The sequence below is a fragment of the Papio anubis genome, chromosome 10 (assembly GCF_008728515.1).
Source record: "Papio anubis isolate 15944 chromosome 10, Panubis1.0, whole genome shotgun sequence".
Taxonomy (NCBI): domain Eukaryota; kingdom Metazoa; phylum Chordata; class Mammalia; order Primates; family Cercopithecidae; genus Papio; species Papio anubis.
Window position 1 is genome coordinate 36,413,310 of NC_044985.1, and position 24,181 is coordinate 36,437,490.

General features: G+C 41.7%; 1 protein-coding gene across 11 annotated transcripts in view; it reads left to right on the forward strand.

Annotated features, from left to right (window-relative positions):
- Window positions 1-24,181, forward strand: part of FMNL2 (formin like 2) — a 318,205-nt gene that overhangs the window by 271,986 nt on the left and 22,038 nt on the right. For 6 of the 11 annotated variants that reach the window (XR_635420.4, XM_009182240.2, XM_009182238.2 and 3 more), the window contains exons 10-18: window positions 4,434-4,508; window positions 8,223-8,333; window positions 11,511-11,660; window positions 13,769-13,870; window positions 15,517-15,829; window positions 16,179-16,391; window positions 19,226-19,246; window positions 22,281-22,405; window positions 23,378-23,580. Coding sequence is in view for 10 of the 11 variants with exons in the window: in XM_009182240.2 (XP_009180504.2) it covers window positions 4,434-4,508; window positions 8,223-8,333; window positions 11,511-11,660; window positions 13,769-13,870; window positions 15,517-15,829; window positions 16,179-16,391; window positions 19,226-19,246; window positions 22,281-22,405; window positions 23,378-23,580 (1,313 nt within the window). In the remaining variant the exon portion in view is untranslated. The remainder of the gene's footprint in view (window positions 1-4,433; window positions 4,509-8,222; window positions 8,334-11,510; window positions 11,661-13,768; window positions 13,871-15,516; window positions 15,830-16,178; window positions 16,392-19,225; window positions 19,247-22,280; window positions 22,406-23,377; window positions 23,581-24,181) is intronic. The other 5 variants (XM_003907480.4, XM_009182243.3, XM_009182245.3 and 2 more) reach the window with 2 other exon arrangements.

Consider the following 24,181-nt stretch of genomic DNA (forward strand, 5'->3'; position numbering starts at 1 on the left):
TCATCCTCACCGATTTTCTAAAGAGGCCACCACAAAGGAAAGAGCATGGTCCACCGTGATGGTCCTGTTTCACCCAGTGTGTGGGGGTGCTCCAGGTGTGAGCGGTATGAACGAAGACGACTTTCCTTTGATGTGGGACACAACTTTTACCAACCTTCCCCAAACATATCTTCCTGTTTCCTGTGGGATTGTAGTGTACACTTGTTTAATGACTGCTAAAGTAATGGAGAAACAAATGTGAATCTGGCCTGCATGCTTCCTTTCCTTCCTTAGAAACAAAGGGGGACTCTGGAATCCATGCTGTGCCATTGGAACATGTCAGGAAACACAACCCTGAGTTCATTAGTTGAGATTGGCAGCAAAGCAGTCCTGGGCCTGGTGGAGCTGTGGTAGTAGGCGTCCTTCTAGTCCTTACCGTGGAGAGTGGTCACTCTGTTGCTTTCAAGGTTTCCCAAAGCCGGAATTTGTTTTGGTAATGTCATTTTGTGCATTTGGATTATTTTCACCAAGCTCATAGCAGCTATAAATAGGAAGATATTTAAGTCTGTTTTTTTTTTTTTTTTTTTTTTTTTAAAGATTAAAGGTATTTATCTGTTTTGTAACGCACATGTTCTCAGCAGGGATTTGTCTGTTGTGACAGAATGAGGGATCTCTAAAGAAACACATATATTCAAGGCTCTTCTTAACATCTACTTCAGGTCTATCTGCCAGGCTAGTGCTGTGGTTTTTGAGATCCTTATTCACTGTGAAATCTAGTGTTACTTGTTCTATATTTGATGCCATCTTTTAAAGTAACAGGCTATGAGTATTTTGTTGCTGTCCACATGTGCTTTTCCAGCCATTTAAAAACCTATTTTTTCTAAGACCCAACATGCACCCCCTGATTATTTTTGGGTTACCTCATTATTCATTGCATTTATGCAGGGGCAGTGCGTCAATTCTTGTGGCATTCCTATGATACCCAGTTACAGTAACTGTTTGTGTTGCTCAGTTAGAAGCTGAATGAGCTGGAGATGTAATGATCTAGTAAATCAGTTTATAATTGGTAGTCAGAAAGGCTGAGGGTTTAATCAGCTAGTCTGATATTATATGAACCATTGGTTCCCAGATGCTGGTCCAGCAACCACGAGTATTCACAGATTTCTAGGCCCATCTGGAGAGATTCTTATTCAGTACGTCTCAATATAGATTCTAGGAATCTATCATTTTTAGAGGTTCCATGGAAGCTTCTGGTGCAGGGATGTCAAAGTGTGCATGGTATAATGATTGTGTCTTTCAGTGATAACATTTTTCATCTCTGTGTGTCTCAGATAGTGCTGGAATGCCTTAACTGCCTTCTTTAGTGGAATCTGTTTATATGGGCATTCTGGGCTACGTGGGAAAAGGAACCTCAGGCTGGCCATCGGGGACCTGGTTCTAGCCGTGGTTCTGGCACTCTCTCAACCTTTCATGAGGTTAGAGAGGTTTAATCTCTGGGTAGGTCTGATTCATAAATTGAGAGCATCAGATTATGCAAGGTATTTTTCTGCTTTCTAACATTCTTTGAAGAGCTTTGCCTCCCTAGGAATTGTTTTTGTTGTCACTGTTCATGAACAGCTATTGCCTCTTTTAGTTTAGCGTGTGCCTAGTCCCTCAACCAAACATTAGTTACGGTCTGCTTCTCAGGAGAGCTGGTAGCTCTCCCCAAATTCAGGATCGCCTCTTTTCCTCTTCTCTTACTGGCACTACCAATTACCCACAAGACTGAAGTAAACTGGTTTTTGTGAGACAGAGTCTCGCTTTGTCACCCAGACTGGAGTGCAGTGCAGTGCACTGGCTCACTGCAACCTTTGCTTCCGGGTCCAAGCAATTCTCCTGCCTCAGCCTCCCAAGTAGTTGGGATTACAGGTGCGTGCCACCACTCCTGGCTAATTTTTGTATTTTCAGTAGAGACAGGGTTTCACCATATTGGCCAGTCTGGTCTCGAACTCTTGACCTCAGGTTATCTGCCCGCCGCATCCTCCCAAAGTGCTGGGATTACAGGTGAGAGCCACTGTGCCCAGCCTATATTGGGGTTTCTGCTAAAGAAAATTCACATTGTAGTTCTGACCTTTTGTATGTAAAACCTCAGGGTTTTTTACCCACAGGTCCCTTTTTGCAGGCAAGGGATGCTTGTCTCTTTGGGCATAATGTGGCTGATGTCATAGTCTAGGGAGCTGGGCTTGTACTGCCTCACCCCCTTCAACAAACCTTTCATTTCTAGGAAATAGCTGTATATTGTCTAGAGGGGCCAGCTGAGGATGGGGGCAGAACATGGTAACCCCTTAAATCTCTGGTTCTCAGCCATTGTGGAGCATCAAAATGATCCGTGGTGCTTTTAAAATTATGCATACCCATGTCCCCCCAGCACCGCCTGGTCCTGTTGAATCAGACACTCCAGTGTGGGATTGGACATGTGTGTGCGCGTGTGTGTGTATGTACTTTTGAGACAGGGTCTGGCTCTGTTGCCCAGGCTGGTGTGTGGCATGATCACGGCTCACTGCAGCCTTGACCTCATGGGCTCAAAGTATCCTCCCACCTCAGCCTCCTGAGTAGCTGGGACTACAGGTGCTTGCCACCACACCTGGCTAATTTTTTAATTTTTATTTTTAGTAGAGACGTGGTTTCATGATTTTGCCCAGGCCGGTCTTGAATTCTGGGACTCAAGAGATCCTCCTGCTTTGGCCTCTCAAAGTCCTGGGATTATAGGCATGAGCCACCGTGCCAGGCCAATTTTAAAGACTTTGCTTTAGACTCTGCCTTCCATGCAGTGTCCCTCTGCATTCTGAAATTATTTTTTGTTAAGGCAGGTATAAATAAATTTTCACGGAGAGTTGTCATGAAAATGCAGTAAATGGTGGTCTGAATCTGTTGGAAATACTGCTTTGAGACTAGGAGGCCCTCAGAGGCTGAAGGCTGTTCATTTTAACGTCCCCAGCCTATGGTTTAGAGACGGCCCCCACTGAGGATTTACCCCCGGTGGTGCCTGTCTACCATGGTTGAATGCTTCATCATGGAGAACAGGAAGTCATTCATCCTTTTGTGAAGTGAATTTTAACATAATTACTCATTTATCTTCTGTTGGGTGCAATTTAACAAACATGATTAGGAACTTACAATGTGCCGAGCATTGATATAGGTGCTATGTAGTGAACAAAACAGAATTCCTGCCTTCGTGGGACTTTCTCTTCACCAAAAAATATATATATTCACATGGAGTTTCACATGACTGAATTAAATGGCTGCATTATGAAATAACATTTTACAAGAATTTTTGAGGATTGACCTGAGTTATCCCTGAGATCACAAATAGAAAATTTGGAGTTTAGCAATGAAACCTGGATTAAATTAGCAAAATGTTAACCGAGGGACTGTGTCTTACTAATGCAGCAAACAGTCAGGAGTGGTTCGGAGAAGTATTTTCTGAAGGTAAAATGAATAAACCAGTGGGTGTAGGACTTTGCCCCAAAAAAGTCAACCAAGGACATTGACAGAATGAAAGTTTGTCCTCTGACTTTAAAAATAAGTCTCCAGAGCTGGGTGTGGTGGTGCATGCTTGTACCCAGCTACTTGAGAGGCTGAGGCAGGAGGATTGCCTGAGCCCAGGAGGTTGAGGCTGTAATGATGTAATCATCATGCCACCGCATTCCAGCTTGGGTGACAGGGTGAGACCCTGTCTCCAAAATTAAAAAAAAGAGTCACTTGATAGAAATCTTTTTTGACTTTTTTTTTTTTTTAGCTCCATGTATTTTATTTCATGTATATGCAGATAATTTTGGGTCCTGGAGTTACCAGTATTTTATGTTTGTTTTATCTGATCGATGGAAACATTAACTGAGCTGAATGCATGTGTTTCAGGATTCTGGGATGCTACTTCACCAATTACTGCAGATCTCTATACTCACCTTACATGGGTTAATAGCTTCCACAGTATCTCTTTCTGTGTTATAGTTTATGCACTGAGATTTTCTCATTCAGTTAGATCTAATATGAACATTTTAAATGTGCCTTTTAAAGAATTTAAATACTCATATATTTTTGCATGTCTTTTTTCCTTTTTACAAAAGGAAACTAGGATTTTTTTTTTTTTTTTTTTTTTTTACCGTGAACTACATTCTTGGATTCTGAATGCATGCTAAAAAATTGGTGAGACTACAAAGACAACCAATGAAAGAAAAACACATTTGATGTGGATTTCAAAATATCAAGAGAATATGGAAAAGAAACCAAGATCAGCTTTTGGTTCCAGCTCATATGGCTGTTTGTGAGTTACTAGCTTAGAAGGGAAGTAAATAGTTTATGAGAGAGAAGAAGATAGATATTCTGGAAATCATTATTAAGCTGAAATTTCTGCATCTAATTTTGGAATGTTTATGTTTAGAAAGTCACATGCACAATGAAAATGTGTGTTTCAGGTTTGCGGAGAAAAACAGCGCTTTGAGAAGTTGATGGAACATTTCAGGAATGAAGACAATAACATAGATTTTATGGTGAGTTATTTCAGTATTCAATAAAGCAAACTCAATTTCAGCACTTTTTTCCTAAACACACACACACATACACACACATATTTATATTACAAAGGACAGGGAATTGCATTTAATATGCTGTAGATCCAATCTAGAATGTCCCTCTTAATCTGTATTTTCTCTTTGATTTCCAATTTTATTCCTTACATACACAGTATAGTAAAGACCAAAGTACTAATTACAGCAAATAAAGGGGAAGCCATGCAGTTGGAAACAGCCATGCCCGGTGCAAATGCTGCCATTGTTTAATTGTTGATGATGCTGCATAAGAATCCTTAGGGTAGAAGCAATCTTGACCTTTTTTATTTTTGCAGGCCCCTGCCAGTGCCCTTCTCCAGACTATATTCTTAAAAATTAAAGCGCTTTGGTTTGTAGAGTTGACTGTATGTATCTCCAAAATGAATATGCAGCAGTGATTTTTATCCTCTCTGATCTCTTCCTGCTGTGGTGGCTCTGTGAGGGTTTAATCATACTGGGGCTCTCCTTGGCAGGTTAGGTGACATAACAAAACATGTAGTTCCACAGCAGTCCTGCCATTCTCGCGTAAGAAGAACATCAAAGTGAGTTGCAGCACTTCTGCATTCATAGACGTAAATCTCAATCTGGAAGGAAGATAGAATCCGCCACAGTGAATTTCTCCAGAAGTTTTACCCTTGAGTGTACCCAGATCTGTAGGTGCTACCCACTTCAGTTGCCCTAGGGAAATTCTAGACCCAGGAGATCCTAACCGGGGTGTGGTTTCCCAGATCACTTCTAACCTGAAGCAGACGTACCAATCACTTCTTACCTTGCAGAGCCTATGCTTAGGATGCCAAGTGAAGTTTTCACTTGAATTGCTTCAGTGATTATAAAACATGAAACATAACTTTGCCGATTTCTAACCCTTTTTGTGAAAAAAATGTTTGGAGTCCTCAAGTTTTATACACTCTTAGCCCTCATCCCCTTCCAAAATCAGTGAGAAAGATGAAATCCTTTATAGAGAAGATTTTCTGTTGCATAAAGCATGTTATTTGCTTTTCAAAGTGTGTGTGTGTGTGTGTGTGTATATATACACATACACTTTATAGATATGCGTATATATACACACACGTATATGAAACAAGGGACACTTTTACATTGACTTTTAAAATCTTGTTATTAGGATTTTTTAGAGAAGTTAAGGCTAATGCTGGTCCTGGTGATAAATATGTAGAGAGATTGGTGCCTTGTCTCATGATGTCAGTTTCTTTCTTGTGCCGTTTTAGGGGAACTTATTCATTCTGTTAGAGTTGAGGTTGCAAACTGGAGGCTCTCACGCTGAAGCCAACCTACAGGCTTGTCAGTTCTAGTCTGACAGTGATGACCCTACTTCAACAATTTGGGAATGATGCATAAAGATACACATCTGATTTTCTTGGAAACTGAAAATGTCTGAGAACACTGGGCCCCTGTTCCTGCAGAGTGTCAGCTGCTGGAGCCAAGCAGCCCCTATTGCTTTAGTCTAAAGATGTCCTCTCTAGTTTGTCACAGTCCACACCGTTCCCTGTTGTGTGACACAGCCCAGTCTGCTCATTTATGATACCTGCCAGACCTCCTTGCCATTTGAGTTTCTGCTGAAACTACAATTATATAAAGCCCTTTAAAACACCTGCACTAGCCATACACAAACTAGGTTCTATTTTCTGCCCGTTCATTTATTCACATATACGTGCATCGAGGTACCTTATTTAGAGGCTGCTATTACACAAGTCCTATGTGCTAGATTCATGCGTCACCTTCAGATAGTCGCCTCTTAGGCAGATCATAAAACCCAGTAGATCGTTTAGACCTGTTTTCCAAAGAGAAATGGAAAGATGTTAGAATCCAGCCATATTTTCTCTTCAGAAAATGAGGCTTTTGATAAACTGCCTTGAGAACACAATTAGGTTGGACAGCCTCTGAAACAAGATATTCCTCATAACATATAATAAAAAATTTTTCTAATGTATGTAAGACATTTTTATCCTTTTTCTGTATTTTTTTGTGGACAAAAGAAAACAAAAACTATTTTGTTTCTTTAAAAAATATTTTTCTAGTTTGTATTTTGTACATGCCTTTGTAAAGATATATTTTTTAAAGCTCATTTAGTGATAGAACCCGAGGTGATTTTTTTTTTTTTTTTTTTTTTTTTTAGTAAATTGCAGTAGAGTCCTTCTGTAAGCTAGAGAGGTTACACATCTTCCAAAGATATCCAATGTATGCCATATCTTCAAAGAATAATCTAACTCGATAAAAAAAAAAATTGTAAACATAAAGGAAATTAGGTTTGGAGAGCGATGAGGAGTAAGGTGGTTCTCAGAATAAGTGTGACTCTGCATCCCTCAATCATGTTCCCTCCTTGCCGGAGACTCTGCTGAGTGACAGCCATGGAGGGAAAGCATTAGTAAGATGTTTCCACCATAAATAGACTGTCACTGTGAAAAGCAAAATAGATCTGTTGAATGCTGTCCTTTTATTTACCCAACCGGGGACTGGTTTTCTCTTTGGCAGGTCTCAGAGCCACTGGTGCAGTTGTGGGGAGAAAGCAGTAAATTCCAGGCTTGTAGGGAATGCAGACTGGTTGATTATATGTAAAGATGGGTCAAGGATCTGTTCCTATCCTGTTGATATGGAAGAGCTCACAGGGAATTTTAGATTGGTTACCTTGTGGTGAGATTGTAGGTGATTTAAATGTTCTTCTTAAAAAATGTTCTTTGTAATAATATTCACATTTTGTACAACAAACCTATAGTAATTTACACAGTTTATTTTATATACCTATATGACTTTTACTGAGATATAATTAACATATCATCAGATTCACCCAATTTATTTATAATCCAGTGCCTATTTAGGCTATTCACAGGGCTGTACAACCCTTACCACAATCTAATTTAGGACATAGTGTCACCCCCTCAAAAAAAAAGTCCTGTACCCATTGGCAGTCACTCCCATTTATCCCACCCTCAGCCCTAGGCAACCACTAACCTGCTTTCTATCTCAATAGTTTAGTCTGTTTTGGATTTTTTATATAAATGGAATCCTACAACATGTGGTCTTCTGTAACTGGTTTTTATCATTTAACATGTTTTCAAGTTTACGTTGTAACATGTGTTAGTACTTGATTGCTTTTTATTGTTTCATAATATTCCATTGTATGGATATACCACATTTTGTTTATTGGTTAATGGACATTGGGTTCTTCCTACTTTTTGGTTGTTATTAATGATGTTATTATGAACATCTGTGTACAGATTTTTATGTGGACATATGTTTTCATTTCTCTTAACTGTATATCTAGAAGCGGAATTGCTGGGTCATATGATAATGCTGTGTTTATCATTTTGAGTAAAAGTCATACTTTTTAAAGTGGCCACCCTTTTTTCCATTACCACCAGCGATGGACGAGGGTTTTAATTTCTCCACATCCTTTCCAATTCTTGTTACTGTATTTTTTTTATGATAGCCATCTTAGTGGTTGTGAAGTGGTATCTTATTGTGGTACCTCTGTGACTTTTGAATTTAAAAATAATTATAAAATATTTTTAAAGAACCAATGAAATGAAGGAAAAGGAAATCGGTAAGTGAGCCTCTTTTGTGAAATTGAAAGCACATGTCTGCAGTTAAACTGAGAAAAAAGTTTGGAGCCCATCTAACCCCTTGACAATTTCATTTCAGGTGGCTTCTATGCAGTTTATTAATATTGTAGTCCATTCAGTAGAAGATATGAATTTCAGAGTTCACCTGCAGTATGAATTTACCAAATTAGGCCTGGATGAATACTTGGATGTGAGTATAGCTGTAACCTTTGGCTCTAATATAAGAATTGACTTCTTATATTGCCTACCCTCAAAGCTACGCTTCCATAGCAGCTAAAGAATGCCTAGAGCCCTATGCAGTCGACTACTGTAGTGCCAGTTAAAGGGAACTGAGCTGAATGATGTATTCTGCCAGAGATGCTGGATTCTTGCAGGGCTCCTGGGACCTCAGGCCATCTTCTGCTAGCAGCCTTTTAGTACGGGAGTCGGATAACCTCTTGCAGCCTTGCTGCAGCTTTCCTCTGCTTTTGAGCTTCGTCTGGGTCAAGTCTCATTGCATCCTTCCTCTGGACTATTGGGCAATTTGCATTCTTGGTTGCTCTGGGGACCCCATGTGGGCAGAGAAAGTCAAGCCAAGACTGTATAGTGATGAGTCAGTGCTCAGAGCATAAAAAAAAAACAATGAGGAAATGGACACCAGAGACTTCCTCCTGAAGCTGCTAAATTCTGCTTCAAGTGTTTGTGGCTTTAGAAGTTCCACTTTTAGTTCTTAGGAGAAGGAGGTTTAAAGTTTCCCTTTTTCTTACTCCCTTGCAGAAGTGGTTAGCCAGTTCCCTGAAGTTCTTCAGTTAAGAAACAGAAACTTGATGTGAAAATCAGAAATAGTCTTGAAAAGGCTGGTGGCTCACACCTGTAATTCCAGCACTTTGGGAGGCTGAGGTAGAGGATCACTTGAGCCTAGGAGTTCAAGACCAGCCTAGGCAACATAGTGAGACCCCATGTATACAAAAAACTAAAAAAATTAGCCAGGTGTGGTGGTACGTGCCTGTGGTCCCAGCTGCTTGGGAAGCTGAGTAGGGGGATTATTTGAGTCTAGGATTTCCAGGCTGCAACAAGCTGTGACTGCACCACTGCACTCCAGCTTGGGTGGCAGGGTGAGACCCTGTGTCTAAAAAAGGAAAAGAAATGGACCCGAGGAACCAGGCAGTTTGGTTTTCCCTTTTGTATAGGAATGGTCTAGTGATACAGCAAGAATTGTTGACCTCAATTTCCTTCCTTTTTTTTTGAGACAGGGTTTCACTTTGTCACCCAGGCTGGAGTGCAGTGGTGCAGTCTTGGCTCACTGCAATCCCTGCTTCCTGGGTTCAAGCGATTCTCATGCCTCAGCCTCCTGAATAGCCTGGCTAATTTTTGTATTTTTAGTAGAGACGGGGTTTCACCATGTTGGCCAGGCTAGTCTCAAACTCCTGCCTCAAGTAATGCACCCAGCCAGTGATCTGAATGTCAAGGCTGTTTCCAGCTATGAAGAATATAGAAGTACTTCCTTTGGGCATCTCCAGCATTTAGTTGCCCATCTTTGTTAGAGATAAACCCAAGGGATTGTATAGACTGTACCCTCAGTTTATTGGGAGACGAATCACAGAGGTGGTTACTCTCAACCTGAAGGCCTTGCTTCCTAGACTGGCTGGGCTGCCCTTGAATAGACGGGCCTACTCTTATCTAAAGACTACTCAGGGAGAGGTGTAATAGATTTCCATTAAAGTGTTGTTTCAATTGCTTTCCTTAAAAAGACTCATTTATATCACTGGCAGAGTATTGTACAGAAAGACTCTTACTTTAGATCAAAGTTTGTCTATCCCTTTTTCTCCTGTGCTCTAAAAGTGTCAGTATTTGAAAAATTAGATGTACAAATTCCTAGCGGTGTTCTGGGTTTGGTTTTGTGGTGTCTGAGCAGAGCTTGTTTATGCTCTAGAATACAATGGCAGGGACCAGCTTATCACTGAACACCTGTTACTCATTGTGAAGATCATGAAAAATCCCATTAAGCTGCTTCTCCTTTTGTTCTAGCCTTTGCCCTTATTTAGAAGCCATTCTCACTTGGGACTCATAAAGGAAAGTAGAACATTCTCTCTTCAGAGGAAGCTGCATTGTAGAATTCCAGATTAGACCTAGGGGAAATCCATCTTTCTGAAAATGTATATAGAGTGGAATTTCTCTTAAAACTGTAAGATTTTTTTTCAAAACTCTGTATTTCTTTAACTTCATGGTGTGTTGACTCTGGAACCTAATAGAGGTGGTTAGAAGAGTCATGTAAATGTAAGATACATAAATGCTTCATTAGTTTACAAAAACCCAGCCTTGTAAGTAGCCATTGATTTGTTCAGTAATGTTGATTGGCATCATCCATGTGCCAGGTATTATTCTAATCACTCATCTGTTCCCTAGGGAACGTCATGACTTATGTTACTTGTAGGGAAGATTCACTGATTTATTTGACCTCTAGTTTCCAGAGCTAGCTGAGTCACTGCAGGATGCCTAGTTTGGGAGGCCATGAATTGGGGAAAGCTTTCTGATCTGTTCATGCTGTATACTGACTGAGGGAGGGATGTGTGGAGGTTGGGCTCTAGCAATTTGTGCTAAAATAATCCCCAAGGTTAAGTATAAACTCTATCACTGTCTGCCCCATCTCTCGCCTAACCTTGTTCCTCTACTGGAACCACTGTCACTAACCAGGTAAGATAACAAACACTCCAGTCTTTTCCACTACACAGATACCCCTCAGGTTTTATGTGGCTGTGACTATAATCTGTCAAAGCTGCTTTTAATTTTTCTGTCATCCCAATTTCACGTATATCAAAATGTTTTAGGTTGGAATATAACTACATGGGACAGTAAGGATTCGGGGAAAAATGTGTGTGCACTTGGTAGAGGGTATTCACCAGAAAGTCATCTGCCTTAGGCAGTCACTCCATAATTCTCTTAAGGAAGATGACATGTTAAGCTCTCTCGGAAACGGCTGGACTATTTGTCACAAAGAAAACACATAGACTGGCTGGGTGCGGTGGCTCACGCCTGTAACCCCAGTACTTTGGGAGGCTGGCAGGCAGATCATGAGGTCAGGAGATTGAGACCATCCTGGCCAACATGGCGAAACCCTGTCTCTACTAAAAATACAAAAATTAGCTGGGTGTAGTGGCACGTGCCTGTAATCCCAGCTGCTCAGAAGGCTGAGATATGAGAATCGCTTGAACCCAGGAGGCAAAGGGTGCAGTGAGCTGAGATCGCACCATTGCACTCCAGCCTGGGTGAGAGTGAAACTCCATCTCAAAACGAAACAAAACAACACAAAAAAGACAGACTGTTAGGAAATGATACTCCATTTCCACAGATGAGCTAACACCACGTTCTCTCCTATCCTGGTTTTTAGAAGCTGAAACACACTGAGAGTGACAAGCTTCAGGTCCAGATCCAGGCTTACCTGGACAACGTTTTTGATGTAGGAGCTCTGCTGGAAGATGCTGAAACTAAGAATGCTGCCTTGGAGAGGGTGGAAGAACTGGAAGAAAACATCTCTCATGTAACTACATCTCAGAAAAGGAAAAACTGCTTCCATTTCAGCTGGGTGCAAAACAGAATTAATGTCAGCTTTTATGGTGGTAAATTAAAGAATTTGGAGTATAGGGACGGGCCATACCCTGCAATAGAGAGCTGTCAGAAGCTGTTCTGTGTTTTTGCCAAAAGGCAGCTGCGTAATGTAAAGTGAAATAGAAGCCGTTGCTTTGCTTTAGCTCACTTACCTGCTCAGTTTCTGCTGAGGTGCATTTCCTGGCAGTCTTGGTGATAGGCTCAAGCGGAGTGCGGGAGTTTGATGATTGGCATTACGTAAAAGATTAGAGGGAAATGAAATATGGGAATTTGGCCTGAGGTGAAGAGGTATCTTCTTATCAACTATGTCCACACAAGCCCATGGACAGGATTAGCTGGTGTCTCTGTGATGCATGTCTGAACATTCCCGTCTTACGGTACTCAAATTCTAAATAGAGTCATTTCAACAATAGGCATTTTCAAGGACATCGGTGTGCTTTGTCATATATCCTCTTCTTTGAAGAGTGTCCTCAGTATCATTGTCAGCTCTGTCACACGACAGCGTCTCATTTTTCTTTGAGGGATTTTTCTTGACATAGACTGATTCTAATATGACTCTAAGGGCCTTTAGAGGTTATTTGTTCATTCATTAACCACATATTTCAATAGTAAAAGAATTAACAGAAAAATGGTGCTTCTCAAACACCCAAGCATTATGAAGACCAAATTCTTTTGGTGAGTCTGATGGGCACTTTCCTTGATTATGAAATGAAGTGTCTCCTTTTGGAGGATTATTATTTTCTCCTTTGAACAGTTCATTTATTTTTCTCCACATTTTTTAAAGAGTACTGCATATACTCAGTTTCTTTCACCTTTCCCCACCACTCTGAAAATGGGTCTCCTCATGGCTGTGGGTAAGCCGAGTCAGTGAGCCAGAAACCCTTTAAATGTGCTGCTGTGGCCCAGCTGGCATCTGCTTCAAAAGAGAATTTTACAGGCCCAGTATATCTTCCCTTAGAAGATTTGTATTATATGCTGAACCCGATCAGTGTAAATCTCCACTCTTCCTCCTTACCTTGCCTCCCTGGTTTTCTTTACTTGTAATGAATTTAAAGGAGATGTTAGAAATCGGAAGTTGCTCAATGTTAGAGCCCTATGTGAAAGGCAGCTATTTAACACATGGCTCACCCTGTCTTTCTCCTGAAGCCTCAGCCAACATTGCATGACCATACTTATGTGTCCACTTTTGTAGCAGGCCATCTGTTTATTTGAATGACTTCCCCAAATAACTTTTTATTATTATTATTATTATTATTATTATTATTGTGGGTTTTTTTCTTTGAGATAGAGTCTTACTCTGTCGCCCAGACTGGAGTGCAGTGGTGCGATCTTGGCTCACTGCAACCTCTGCCTTCTGGGTTCAAGTGATTCTCCTGCCTCGGCCTCCCTGGTGGCTGGGATTACAGGTGTACTCCACCACGCCCGGCTAATTTTTGTATTTTTTTAGTAGAGATGGGGTTTCACCATATTGGCCAGGCTGGTCTCGAACTCCTGACCTCAGGTGATTCACCCGCCTCAGCCTCCCAAAGTGCTGGGATTACAAGCGTGAGCCACTGCGCCCAACAAACTTTTATTATTTGTATAGTTTGGGTCGAACCAAGCAGTAGTTGTTTTTCAACTGGTTACCTAGATTGAAAGAACCAAGTTTATTATGTTAGCAGCTTTCAAAAGCTTTAGTCTGATGGCCCTTTCTTGGCATGGAGGTGGGGGATGGAGGTGGACTCTCCCTCCTCTTTCTCCTTACTGTCCTCTACCCTTGCTAGCCCCTGCAGAAATGGAGGGAGGCACACTGTGTATGTTGAACAGTAAGGAGCGGACATGTGGGTCTTATTAAGAATCATGTCTAAGTTATTAATTCCTGGTAGAAACAAATATGTATTCAGAGCCATATTATAAATATTACCATTTACAGAAAACAATGGGCGGAACACATGTAGGTCCCTGGCCCCTAATGATCTTGGAGTTGCACTTTCTGAAAACTGAGGGCCTGATCAGGATGATCCTGTATTGTGACACAGCTTTCTTTTCAAAATTTTACAGTTATCTGAAAAACTGCAGGACACAGAGAATGAAGCCATGTCCAAGATTGTGGAACTGGAAAAGCAACTCATGCAGAGGAACAAGGAGCTGGATGTCGTTCGGGTAAGCATGATGATGACAGCTGCCCAGATGGGCACGGTAGGGAATGTACTCCAGCTTTTGTCCAGTGGAACGCAGAGTACATTCAGAGGATGCATTGATGCAGCATATTTATTGGAACCCTTTCAGAGGTGATGCTCTGATGAAAACTACACATAGTCGGCATATGTATACACATGTGTGTGCAATCAGATACTGGGGGGTTCAGTATTTCCTTATCACAGATTTTGGGAGCAACAATGTTTTCCCATCTGGAGGAGGCTGAGTTAATTCCGTGGAACACCCATTTGGTTGGAAATAAAAACACAGCATGGATTTAATTCATGCCACTTATTTATTTTTATTAGGACTTGAGCTTCTTTGTATTTCTTTGCTTTGCTTCCACTCAAAACCAGATTTGGTGGTTGCTGTGGAAACAGTGAAATACAACACAGGCTAGGCTTAATGGTATTCACCAAAAAAAGGGGGGTGGTGCAAAGCAAACCAATCCATTTTATTATCAGCTAATCCCAGCTATTTTATTTGGCCTTAGTATTGTTTACCTTATGTGCCAGGTATTTATGGAGTGCCATCCCTATGCTTGGAATTGTGCTGTAAGAACACCAAAACGCCTGGAGAGCTTTAAGGCAAATGACTTGCCTTTACACTGCTAATGAAATGGCACCTTTTATGTGATGGTTATCGTGTCTGTGTGTGTCTGATATCCTGACATGTCCTACAGTTCAGTCCAGGAAATTTATTTTCTGGCACGCCTTCGAGACACAGTTGTAGCATATGGACTCAATTCAACTTCAGACTCTTAGATTATTAATAATAGACAGGGTGTGAAGAATGTCTCCCTGCTTGCTGGAGGTTTGTGTTGAGAGATCACTTGTACAAGGCCCAGCAAGGAAGTTCAGTTCCATAAAACCCTTTCACTAGAACCTCTGTGGGCCCCCCTTATAAAAGGAACCAGGACAGCCTTTGAATTGAAAATTGTAACTTCTTTGTTTTCTGCTAAAAACCTAGACAGAAATAAGTAATTAGTGAAGGGAAGCTTTGGCCTGTTTTGTTAACCGCATTACCGATGGGAAAATGTTACAACAATCGCTATCCTGAGCTTGGTCAAGGGGGCGTTGTGAGGGCCAGAGAAAGCCATTCAGGAGCAGTCAGCCCCTGGCTACTCATGAGTGGATTAGTCCATGCTTTGCAGATTTTTAATCCCAGTCTGATTTGTATCCAAGTCTGATTTAGGGCCCTTTTGTCTATTGTTAGCTGATACGTGTATCTAAGAGTTACAAATGAAGGTTAAAATATAGGGAAGGAAAACATGCACCACCAGAACACCCTCAGGAGATTCCCGAGTCAGCATTCAGGCTCATTTCTGCTCTGTTTCTTTCTACCTGCAGGGAAAACTGAGTTAGCTGCATTTATTAAATGGAAAGAACTTCATTACCAACAACAATACCTAGAATATATTACCTGCATTACTGGCATACAATTAATAATTAATGGAACTTTATAGGTTCTGGCTGAGTTCCAAAGAATTCCCATCTATATGAGTGTCTTTTTTTCTCTTTATCCTCAGTCTGCCAGTCTGATGGATTCAGACTTGGTATAAGTATGAATGTGATGTGAAGATAAACTCTTGACCTTGGACTTCATTGCAGGAAATCTACAAAGATGCAAATACTCAAGTTCACACATTAAGAAAAATGGTCAAAGAAAAAGAAGAAGCAATTCAAAGACAGTCTACCCTGGAAAAAAAGATTCATGAACTGGAGAAACAAGGGACCATTAAAATTCAGAAGAAAGGGGATGGGGATATCGCCATACTGCCAGTTGTGGCTTCTGGCACGTTGTCCATGGGGTCAGAAGTGGTAGCAGGTAACTCTGTGGGACCCACAACGGGGGCCGCTTCCTCGGGACCCTTGCCCCCTCCTCCACCACCACTGCCTCTCTCATCAGACACACCTGAAACAGGTAAGAAGCCTTGGCAGGAGGACTGAGGAAGTTTCGGAATATTTGTATTTCTTCTTTGCCAACTGTCCACTTCTGTCCTTTGTCCGTTTTTGTTGGCATATTCTTTAAGAATTGGTTTTCTTGAGTAGTTCTTAACAGTTTACATTTTGAGATTAAAATTATAAATCCTCATTTCACATATGTTGAAATATTTTTCCCATTTGTCAGTGAGGACATTTTATGGTTTTTGAAAACAGTCCTTTGTCCTTTTAAGTGTGTTGTTTTCAGACGGCTTTATATGCACATGGCTTATTGCAGGAAAGCCATTCCCCTGTTTTCAAAGTCCACCTGTTTCTTTTCTCTTTGCTAGTGCAAAATGGTCCAGTAACACCACCTATGCCACCGCCGCCGCCGCCACCTCCTCCTCCCCCTCCTCCTCCCCCGCCGCCCCCTCCTCCTCCTCCTCTCCCAGGCCCTGTAGCTGAGACTGTACCAGCTCCTCCCTTAGCACCTCCCCTTCCCTCTGCACCCCCGCTGCCTGGAACATCTTCACCCACAGTGGTTTTCAACTCAGGATTAGCAGGTAAGAGCACAGAATTCAAATCCAGGTACTCATATCAGAAAGGCTGTCTTATCTCGGAGAGTTGAAGCTGTTTTTTCAAAGTCCAGGTCTCTTGCAATGACATGTATCTCTTTCTAGTGTAAGAAATTCCTGCTGATGTAGCCAGTAGAGGGGACATCATCATGCATGGGAGACACTTTGCTCTGAGTAGTCTTTTTCACAACCATACCCCACAATGGGAGGTTCTGATCTCCTGCACCATCGTCCTGCCTTCCACTGGCCCCACCTAGAGAATGGAAGAGAGACAAGCTACCTGCTTGAGGATCAGTGCATTTTTGTGGGTTCAGCAGATACTTTCTGGACACCTGGAGTAGTCAATACAGATACTACCTGTAGTAGTCAAAGCTCAATATTAGGCACAGACATTGAGTGCTTCTGGATCTTTTTTTTTTTTTTAATGGTATTTATGATGTCATCTATAAAAGGGAAACATGCTTTTATGTGTAATTGCCCGATGTAGGCTTCCAGGCATGTCTTCTGAGCATTTGAGAATATCAGAGTTTGCTAGAGTGGATTTAAACTTCAAGGAGGAGGTGTTGCCGACAGCCATATTATCACGCCTTAAAATGCTTCCAAATAATTCATGTCCTCTTGCCAACCAGAAGATAGAAAACAGCATCCTCACCTCACCAGAAATAAAATGGGAGGTAGGGGTTAGAGCAGGAGGAAGAGAGTCACTCTAATGCCTTGAAATCTAAGTTCTTTGTTTTGACACACGGAAACAATGATTGATGCTACAAGCCATTTTCCCAGTACTGAAGTGTTTCCCTGGCATTTGGAATTGCTCTAAGCTTTGCCATCCCTGTGACATGGGGTAATTCTGCCTCCTCATTTACTTCAGCCTGTTCATGAGGTCTCTTATTTGCAATGAAGAACTACCACTCTAATAGCCTCCATTTCCAAGGCTATGATAGTTTTCAGAGCCTTTTGCCCAAAGTCTAAAAGCCAGTCTTAGCGGTAAAGATTTCCCCATCTCCATCCCTTCCAGGCTCCCATCTGCAGCTCTGCCAGCCGGTCATCAGGGCTCATTCATCCCAGTGACTGGAGCCCTTTTGGATGCCCCAAAGTCACCTGGAATAAATTCACTCCACATCAGATCCATGGTTTTACTTCCACCCCGACTTCTAGATAAAACTGTCAGGGAAACAAACAAGATTCCAGTTCACAGTAAGGTTCACAGTAAATTGGTGACTTATTTCTACCCTTCAAGATTTTCCCCGTCTACTACTTTCTTCTAGAACTTTTATTACTTCTGAAGGAGAAAAGTTGGAGGAGAGTCATCCTGGAACTGATGGACTATGGAATATAAACAGACAAACAGGAAACCTCATATCAAGCCCTGGGAATGTGTTCCACCACCAGGCTGTTGTCAGTAACTGGGTGTGGAAACCCATAATTGTCCCGTGCACCTGGCCACCCTGATTAGGCACTCTTGGTAGCCCCCAAGGAGCACTTGCTGTGAGACGTGTCTGCTGTGGTGTCTCATTTAGGGCTGCTTCCTTTGTCTCTGACAAACACTAATGTGTGATTTAGCACCCATTTCCACACACCTGAGCACTAACATAGAACTCAGAACCGCCTTAGCTGAGTGAGAGCCCAGAGGCTGAGATGTGTCCAGAGCTTCCCTCCAAGGGGCCATGTCCTGTGTGATTGATCTATTTATTAATTTGCTTGGGCTCTTCCCACTGCTTGATTTTAAAAATGTGTTGGCTCTGTCAATTGCCTCAATATTTTAATGTGTAGAGCTCTGTGCTCGGCTGATAACCAACTGCTTTTAGGGTTTGCTATACTTGGAAGCGGTCCCTGTTGTGGCTTATGCAATTTAGAGGACTGTACGTGGAAATAGAGGAACTCTTTATTTCCATAAGTGTCCACTAAATGATTGTGAGGGATGTCTTGGAAGCATTACAAGACCCTTATGAGTCTTTGATAGCTTGAGATCAGGCAATTTCTACAAGGCTTTTAATCCCTCTTTATTATTCATCCTTATTTAGACTGCTAATACCTAGTGATTGAAGCCCATTTGGTGAGATGTTTTTGCTAGTGTGTTCCGTAACTCTCTGTCACTCTGGAACCAAGAGGCCAGACAGAATTAGGATGCCCCCAGTAGAACCAAGAGACAGAGCCTCGCTGATATTCTTAGGCCTCCTGGGAAGTCAGAAACCTATGACATCACTTGGCCTCTGGATCCACAGGCAACAGGAGGGTCTTATCTTTTCAATGGGCAGGTGGCCAAGACAGAAGACCAAGAGGAGGGCCCCATAGTTTATCTAGTTGAGAGTTTTCTTTGTATTTTATAGAGAAAATATTAGTAGTGTGAAATACGCATTTGAAGAATAAGGCTTGCTTTCTCAAGTCTGTGATAGAACAATCTGGCTCCCTTTCCCTGGGTAGGTCACCTGAGACAGACTGCTGAGCAGATGGAACCTTTGCTGTCTCTTTGGGAGGATGTGCTTGGATCGTCACAATGCGAATTTGGACTTTGGTTGATTGTTTTTCATGTAAAAATTATTCCTATCCTATGAAATGCCTAGTACAGTTCAGTATTGCTGTTGGGTACCACTATGATGAAATAATTTTTTTTCTTCCCTCTGTAAAGAGGATAATTTTTTAAACAAAATAGTTGAGTCTTGGAGGCAGGCCTGAATGAAATGAATTTTTGGCTCTGCGCTGCCTTGTGAAATGTGTCCAAGAAGCATGAAATTCTATGCTGAGTGCGTGAACTGCTGAGCCACTTGACTCTAACCATTTCTAATTTTTTTGTATTTTCTCTGTTCTTTCTGCTTCCACAAAAGATGGGCCAATCAAGCTTTTCTGTAGGTTGCTCCTCACTGAGCGTGTTGGGTATCTGCCATGTGTTTCTGTTGGTCACACTGTGCCTTGACATCTTTCCACTCCATTTTGCTTTGATCCATTGCATTTTGACTTTGTGTCTGCGGGAAGTCTTGGTGGCGGCTGATGATGATTCCAGGTTTGCCCACACATTCTAGTTGAACCTACACAAGAGATTATTGTCCTTGAAGAAGACATCCTGGATTCACATGCCCTCTTCCATTCCCTCTGAGGAAAGTTTTTTTTTTTTCCTTCTTCTTTTAATTTTTATATTTGTATCTGAGGCTTCAACTCTAAAAGGATTTTAGATCTACTCTAGGGAAAAAAGAACAAAAGAAAAGGTGCCAGGTGCCCCTTTTCCATTCCCTCCCTCATGCTAGTCTCTGGCCCACTCCAGGGAGCACTCACCCGCCTTTGGCCCGAACCGTGGGGACACAGTGTGTCCAGTGGTCACCTGTGTGCCTTCCTCCTCTTCACTCCCACCCTGGTTAAAGCCAGGAAAACCTTTCCAAGGAGGAGAACTTTCTTGCCTGTGTTCTGATCTCAGGCTTACTCCCGACCTTGCTAAACAGTTAGAAGAGTGGTTGCAGATGGCAAACTTCTAGCGAGCGTCATGAGCCTACTATGTCCGTGGGAGGAAGGTAGGAAGCCATTGGCACCAGCCTGTCACCTCAGGTTATGAAAAGACTCCTCTGCAGCCCTTCCGCTGCTCCCCGATCCCCGACATTGCCGAAGTGCCAGAGGCAATGCAAGAGCAAGTGCTAGAGGAAAGTCTGTTCCTTTGTCCCGTTGAGAACATCTGTTTTCCTGGGTAGTGTAGACAAAATGCTGTATGGTGAGGAATCTGACACTGTGGGGTAGTGGGGACAAAGGTGTCACGTTTGGTGGTGGAGAGGCCTGGTTTGGCTAAAGCTGTGTCTGTTTTTCTGCATGCTTTTGTGTGGATTTATCAGATGACATTCCTGCTGTTTAAATGGCCTTTGTAACTCTGGAGGAATGAGAGGCACCGTCTGTGTCAGTTAACGCCAACTGAGGCAGGCAAGCAGGCAGGCAGCCAGCTACAAGCTTAGTCGTGTGTTGCTTTTATTTTGTTCTGCACTGAAGCACTGCAGTTCTCCTGCCTGTCTTGCTAATAATGACAAATAGTGAAGCTCCCAAGTAGTGTGATGGGCTACCCAGGACAGACTGATGAAGCTGAATGTATATGGCTAAATGGTTTGGGAAGACTTCTTTATGATATATAACAGATAAATATAATTTTAAATGGATTACCTTTTTTGGCATATTCCCTCACAGTGAGAGGAGTTGGCACTCCCATAGTCCCTTAAAGATACATCCCATTTTCTATTATTTTAACGATTACCTCCGACAAACATAGCGACTCCCGGACGCCAGACTGGCGATGACCTGAACTAATTTTGATTGATTCTTTCGATTTTTGTCTTTTTCTCCTTCTTTTTCTCTCTATGTTTCACTTTGAGTTGGCATTGAGATGATCTCAAAGACTTAACCCCTTCGGTTCTGTCTGATTCTTCCCCTGTCTCTCAGTCTATTTGGGATTACAGGTGCACACCACCAAATTTGGCTAAATTTTGTATTTTTAGTAGTAGACGCTGGTTTTAACGGTATGTTGGCTAGGCTGGTCCTGAACTCCTGACCCTAGGTGATCCACCTGCTCAGCCTCCTGCTAAGACTGAGCCACCATGCCCTGCAATTTATTTCTTCCTTTTTCCCTTTATTTATTTATTTATTTATTTATTTATTTTATTTTATTTATTTTTTTGAGACGGAGTCTCATTCTGTCATTTCTAGGCTGAGTGCAGTGGGCGCTGACCTCGCTCACTCGTAAGCCTGGCCCCGGGCTTCATTCTCCTGCCTCAGCCTCCCGGTAGCTGACCACAGGCTCACCACCTCAGCCTCGCTAGTTTTTGTATTTTTAGTAGAGACGGGTTTCACCCCTCGCATCAGCTGGTGATGTCCGGGATTCCTGACCTTGATCCGCCCGTCTCGGCCTCCCAAAGTGCTGGGATTACAGGCTTGAGCCACCGCGCCCGGCCATTTATTTATTTTTAAGACAGAGTCTTGCTCTGTATTTACCCCTTTTTTGGTTCTGTCGTCTTAAACGTTTTCTTAGGCTGGGCAAGATGGCTTAATCCTGTAATTCCAGCACTCTAGGAGGCCGAGTGGGGAAGCTTGCTTGAGTCCAGGCGTTTGAGACCAGCCTAGGCAACATGTGAAACTCTGTCTCTATAAAAAATATAAAAATTAGCCAGGCATGGTGGCACACACCTGTGGTTCCAGCTACTTGGAGGCTGAGGTGAATGGATTGCCTGAGCCTGGGAGGTCAAGGCTGCAGTGAGCCATGATTGCGCCACTGCACTGCAGCCTGGGTGACAGAGCAAGACCTCAAAACCTCAAAAACCTATTTTCTCATTAGGCCTTTCATAGCCCTTAGTCTGCTTAAAATAACTCGGTAGCCAATATATCGGAATCACCCACAGGAAGGTCTTGCCCTGGTGGAAAGTCAGCCTTCATGACGTTATACTCCTGGTAGTCTAGTCAGCCACTATCTGCACTCCCTGATCATCTTCTAAGGTTTGTTTGTAAATATGTGGTCCACAACCAAGAATTTAGGATGTCCAAATATGGCAAGTTTTTGCCCTCTTTGCTATCTAATAACATGAGTAATAATCTTTGCTCTCCAACACTTTTTATTTGTCCCAACCATCGTCCTAATATTGTAACTGTAATGCAGCAAATTAGTTGCCTGAGTTAAAAGAAAAAAAAAAAAATCAACCCTTGGCCCTTAGACGGCTTTTAATACAATCAAATGATGACCTCAACTGGCTCTGGCCGAAGCCATGTGTGTTGTTTACCAGCTTTAAACACCTACTTGCGCACCTCTTGCCAACCTTCCTCCAGTGTTAAAGTGTCATCTGCAAGGACTGTTGTCTGATTGTTTCTGAGGGTCGTAGGCTTTTGGTGGGATCTTAATTCCATTCTCTTTGATGTCTTTAGCTGTGAAAATTAAGAAGCCAATCAAGACAAAGTTCCGAATGCCAGTGTTTAACTGGGTTGCTCTGAAGCCCAATCAGATCAATGGCACAGTCTTCAATGAAATTGATGATGAGCGAATTCTGGAGGTATTTTTCTCATTGGTTAGAAACTAGAGGTGCACTCTGTGCAGCAAAGCCAACATGGGTGTTCTGTTAACCTGGAAGTGTCAGAGAGAAAGTACTAGTGTTATAAGTCCCTTGATGTAAAGAAGAAACAGATATGTAATATCGGAGAAAAACATTTGACACTATTTTGTAAGGTGGCTCTAAAACTGTGTTTAAAGAGTTATGTTAAATTGGAATAAATGCTTTTGAGCATTTTCCGTGTATGCCACAGAATATAGATCTGACATAATAATTCCTTCCCTTAATTGAGAGAAAGACATAAAAACTTTCAGACTGTAAGTGAATAAGAACTCAATTACCACACTCACTGCCTTATTTGATAGATAATTTTAATCTGTGGCAGCTGTCTATGCAAGCTAATTATTGAAAAGCAATTGAATTGGTGGGTTAGAATCGGTAGTCTAATGTTCACTTTTTAAATTTTAATTTAATTTTATTTTTTAATTATCATTATTATTATTATTATTTGAGAAGGAGTCTCGCTTTGTCGCCCAGGCTGTAGTGCAGTGGTGCAATCTCAGCTCACTGCAACCTCTGCCTCCCAGGTTCAAGCAGTTCTCTGATTAGCCTCACAAGTAGCTGAGATTACAGGCATACACTACCACGCCTGGCTATTCTTCGTATTTTTAGTAGAGAGCGGCTTTTACCATGTTGGCCAGGCTGGTCTCAAACTCCTGACCTTAAGTGATCCACCCTTGGCCTCCCAAAGTGCTAGGATTACAGGCATGAGCCGCCACACCCAGCCTATGTTCACTTTTGTGTATGTGCCAGAATTTGTACTCTAACAAAAACAAGAAAAATAGAGCAAGCCATGGCCAAAGACAAGTACTTAATAGAAAAAGTAATGTCTTTGCTTAAGAAACTAACTGGTGGCTTCCAGACTTCATTTTTAAATATAATCCAATTTTCCATGGTCATTCCTCTCTACCTTAGGATTTAAATGTGGATGAATTTGAGGAAATATTCAAGACAAAAGCCCAAGGTCCTGCCATTGATCTTTCTTCAAGCAAACAGAAGATACCACAGAAGGGATCAAACAAAGTGACATTACTAGAAGCAAACAGGGCCAAAAATCTTGCCATAACTTTAAGGAAAGCTGGAAAGACTGCTGATGAAATATGTAAAGCTATTCATGTGTAAGTTCAGGAAAATTATATTCTAGTTAGTTTATAATAAAATGAAAATGAGAAAGTTATGAATTAGTAGATGACAAATATTTCAATAGTGAGGCAAGAGCTAAGATAAAAGCTGGAGCAATTTTTGATATCCATACTTCAGAGATCTCCTGAACTCTGTGTGTGCTACTTCAAAGTTGCATATGATGCCAACACGAAAGAGGTGGACCAGAAATCACCCTGGGGAGTGTTGTGTTAGAACGAGTAACTAATTGTTTTAGAAGAATAACATCTGGATTGTGACATCATTTATTATCTCTTATGCGAGCCTCCAGCAATGCTTACATAAAAGGAAAGTTGAGCTGAGTGTGGCAGATGTTAAGAAAAGGTAGAAGATGTCAGTTTTCTCTGGAGTATCTGAATTTTATCCAGATTTGTTGAATACAAATTTGATGGCATTTGTGGAATGATACAGTTCAATGCCAGACGCAAATATGATACAGATGCATATTTTAATTCATAACAACAGGAATGAATTGTTTTGCTTTTAGTACTTTCAGGACATTTTAAACAAAGTTCATTTTTTACTCTTGAACTGCATAGAAGGCATTGGTTTTACTTC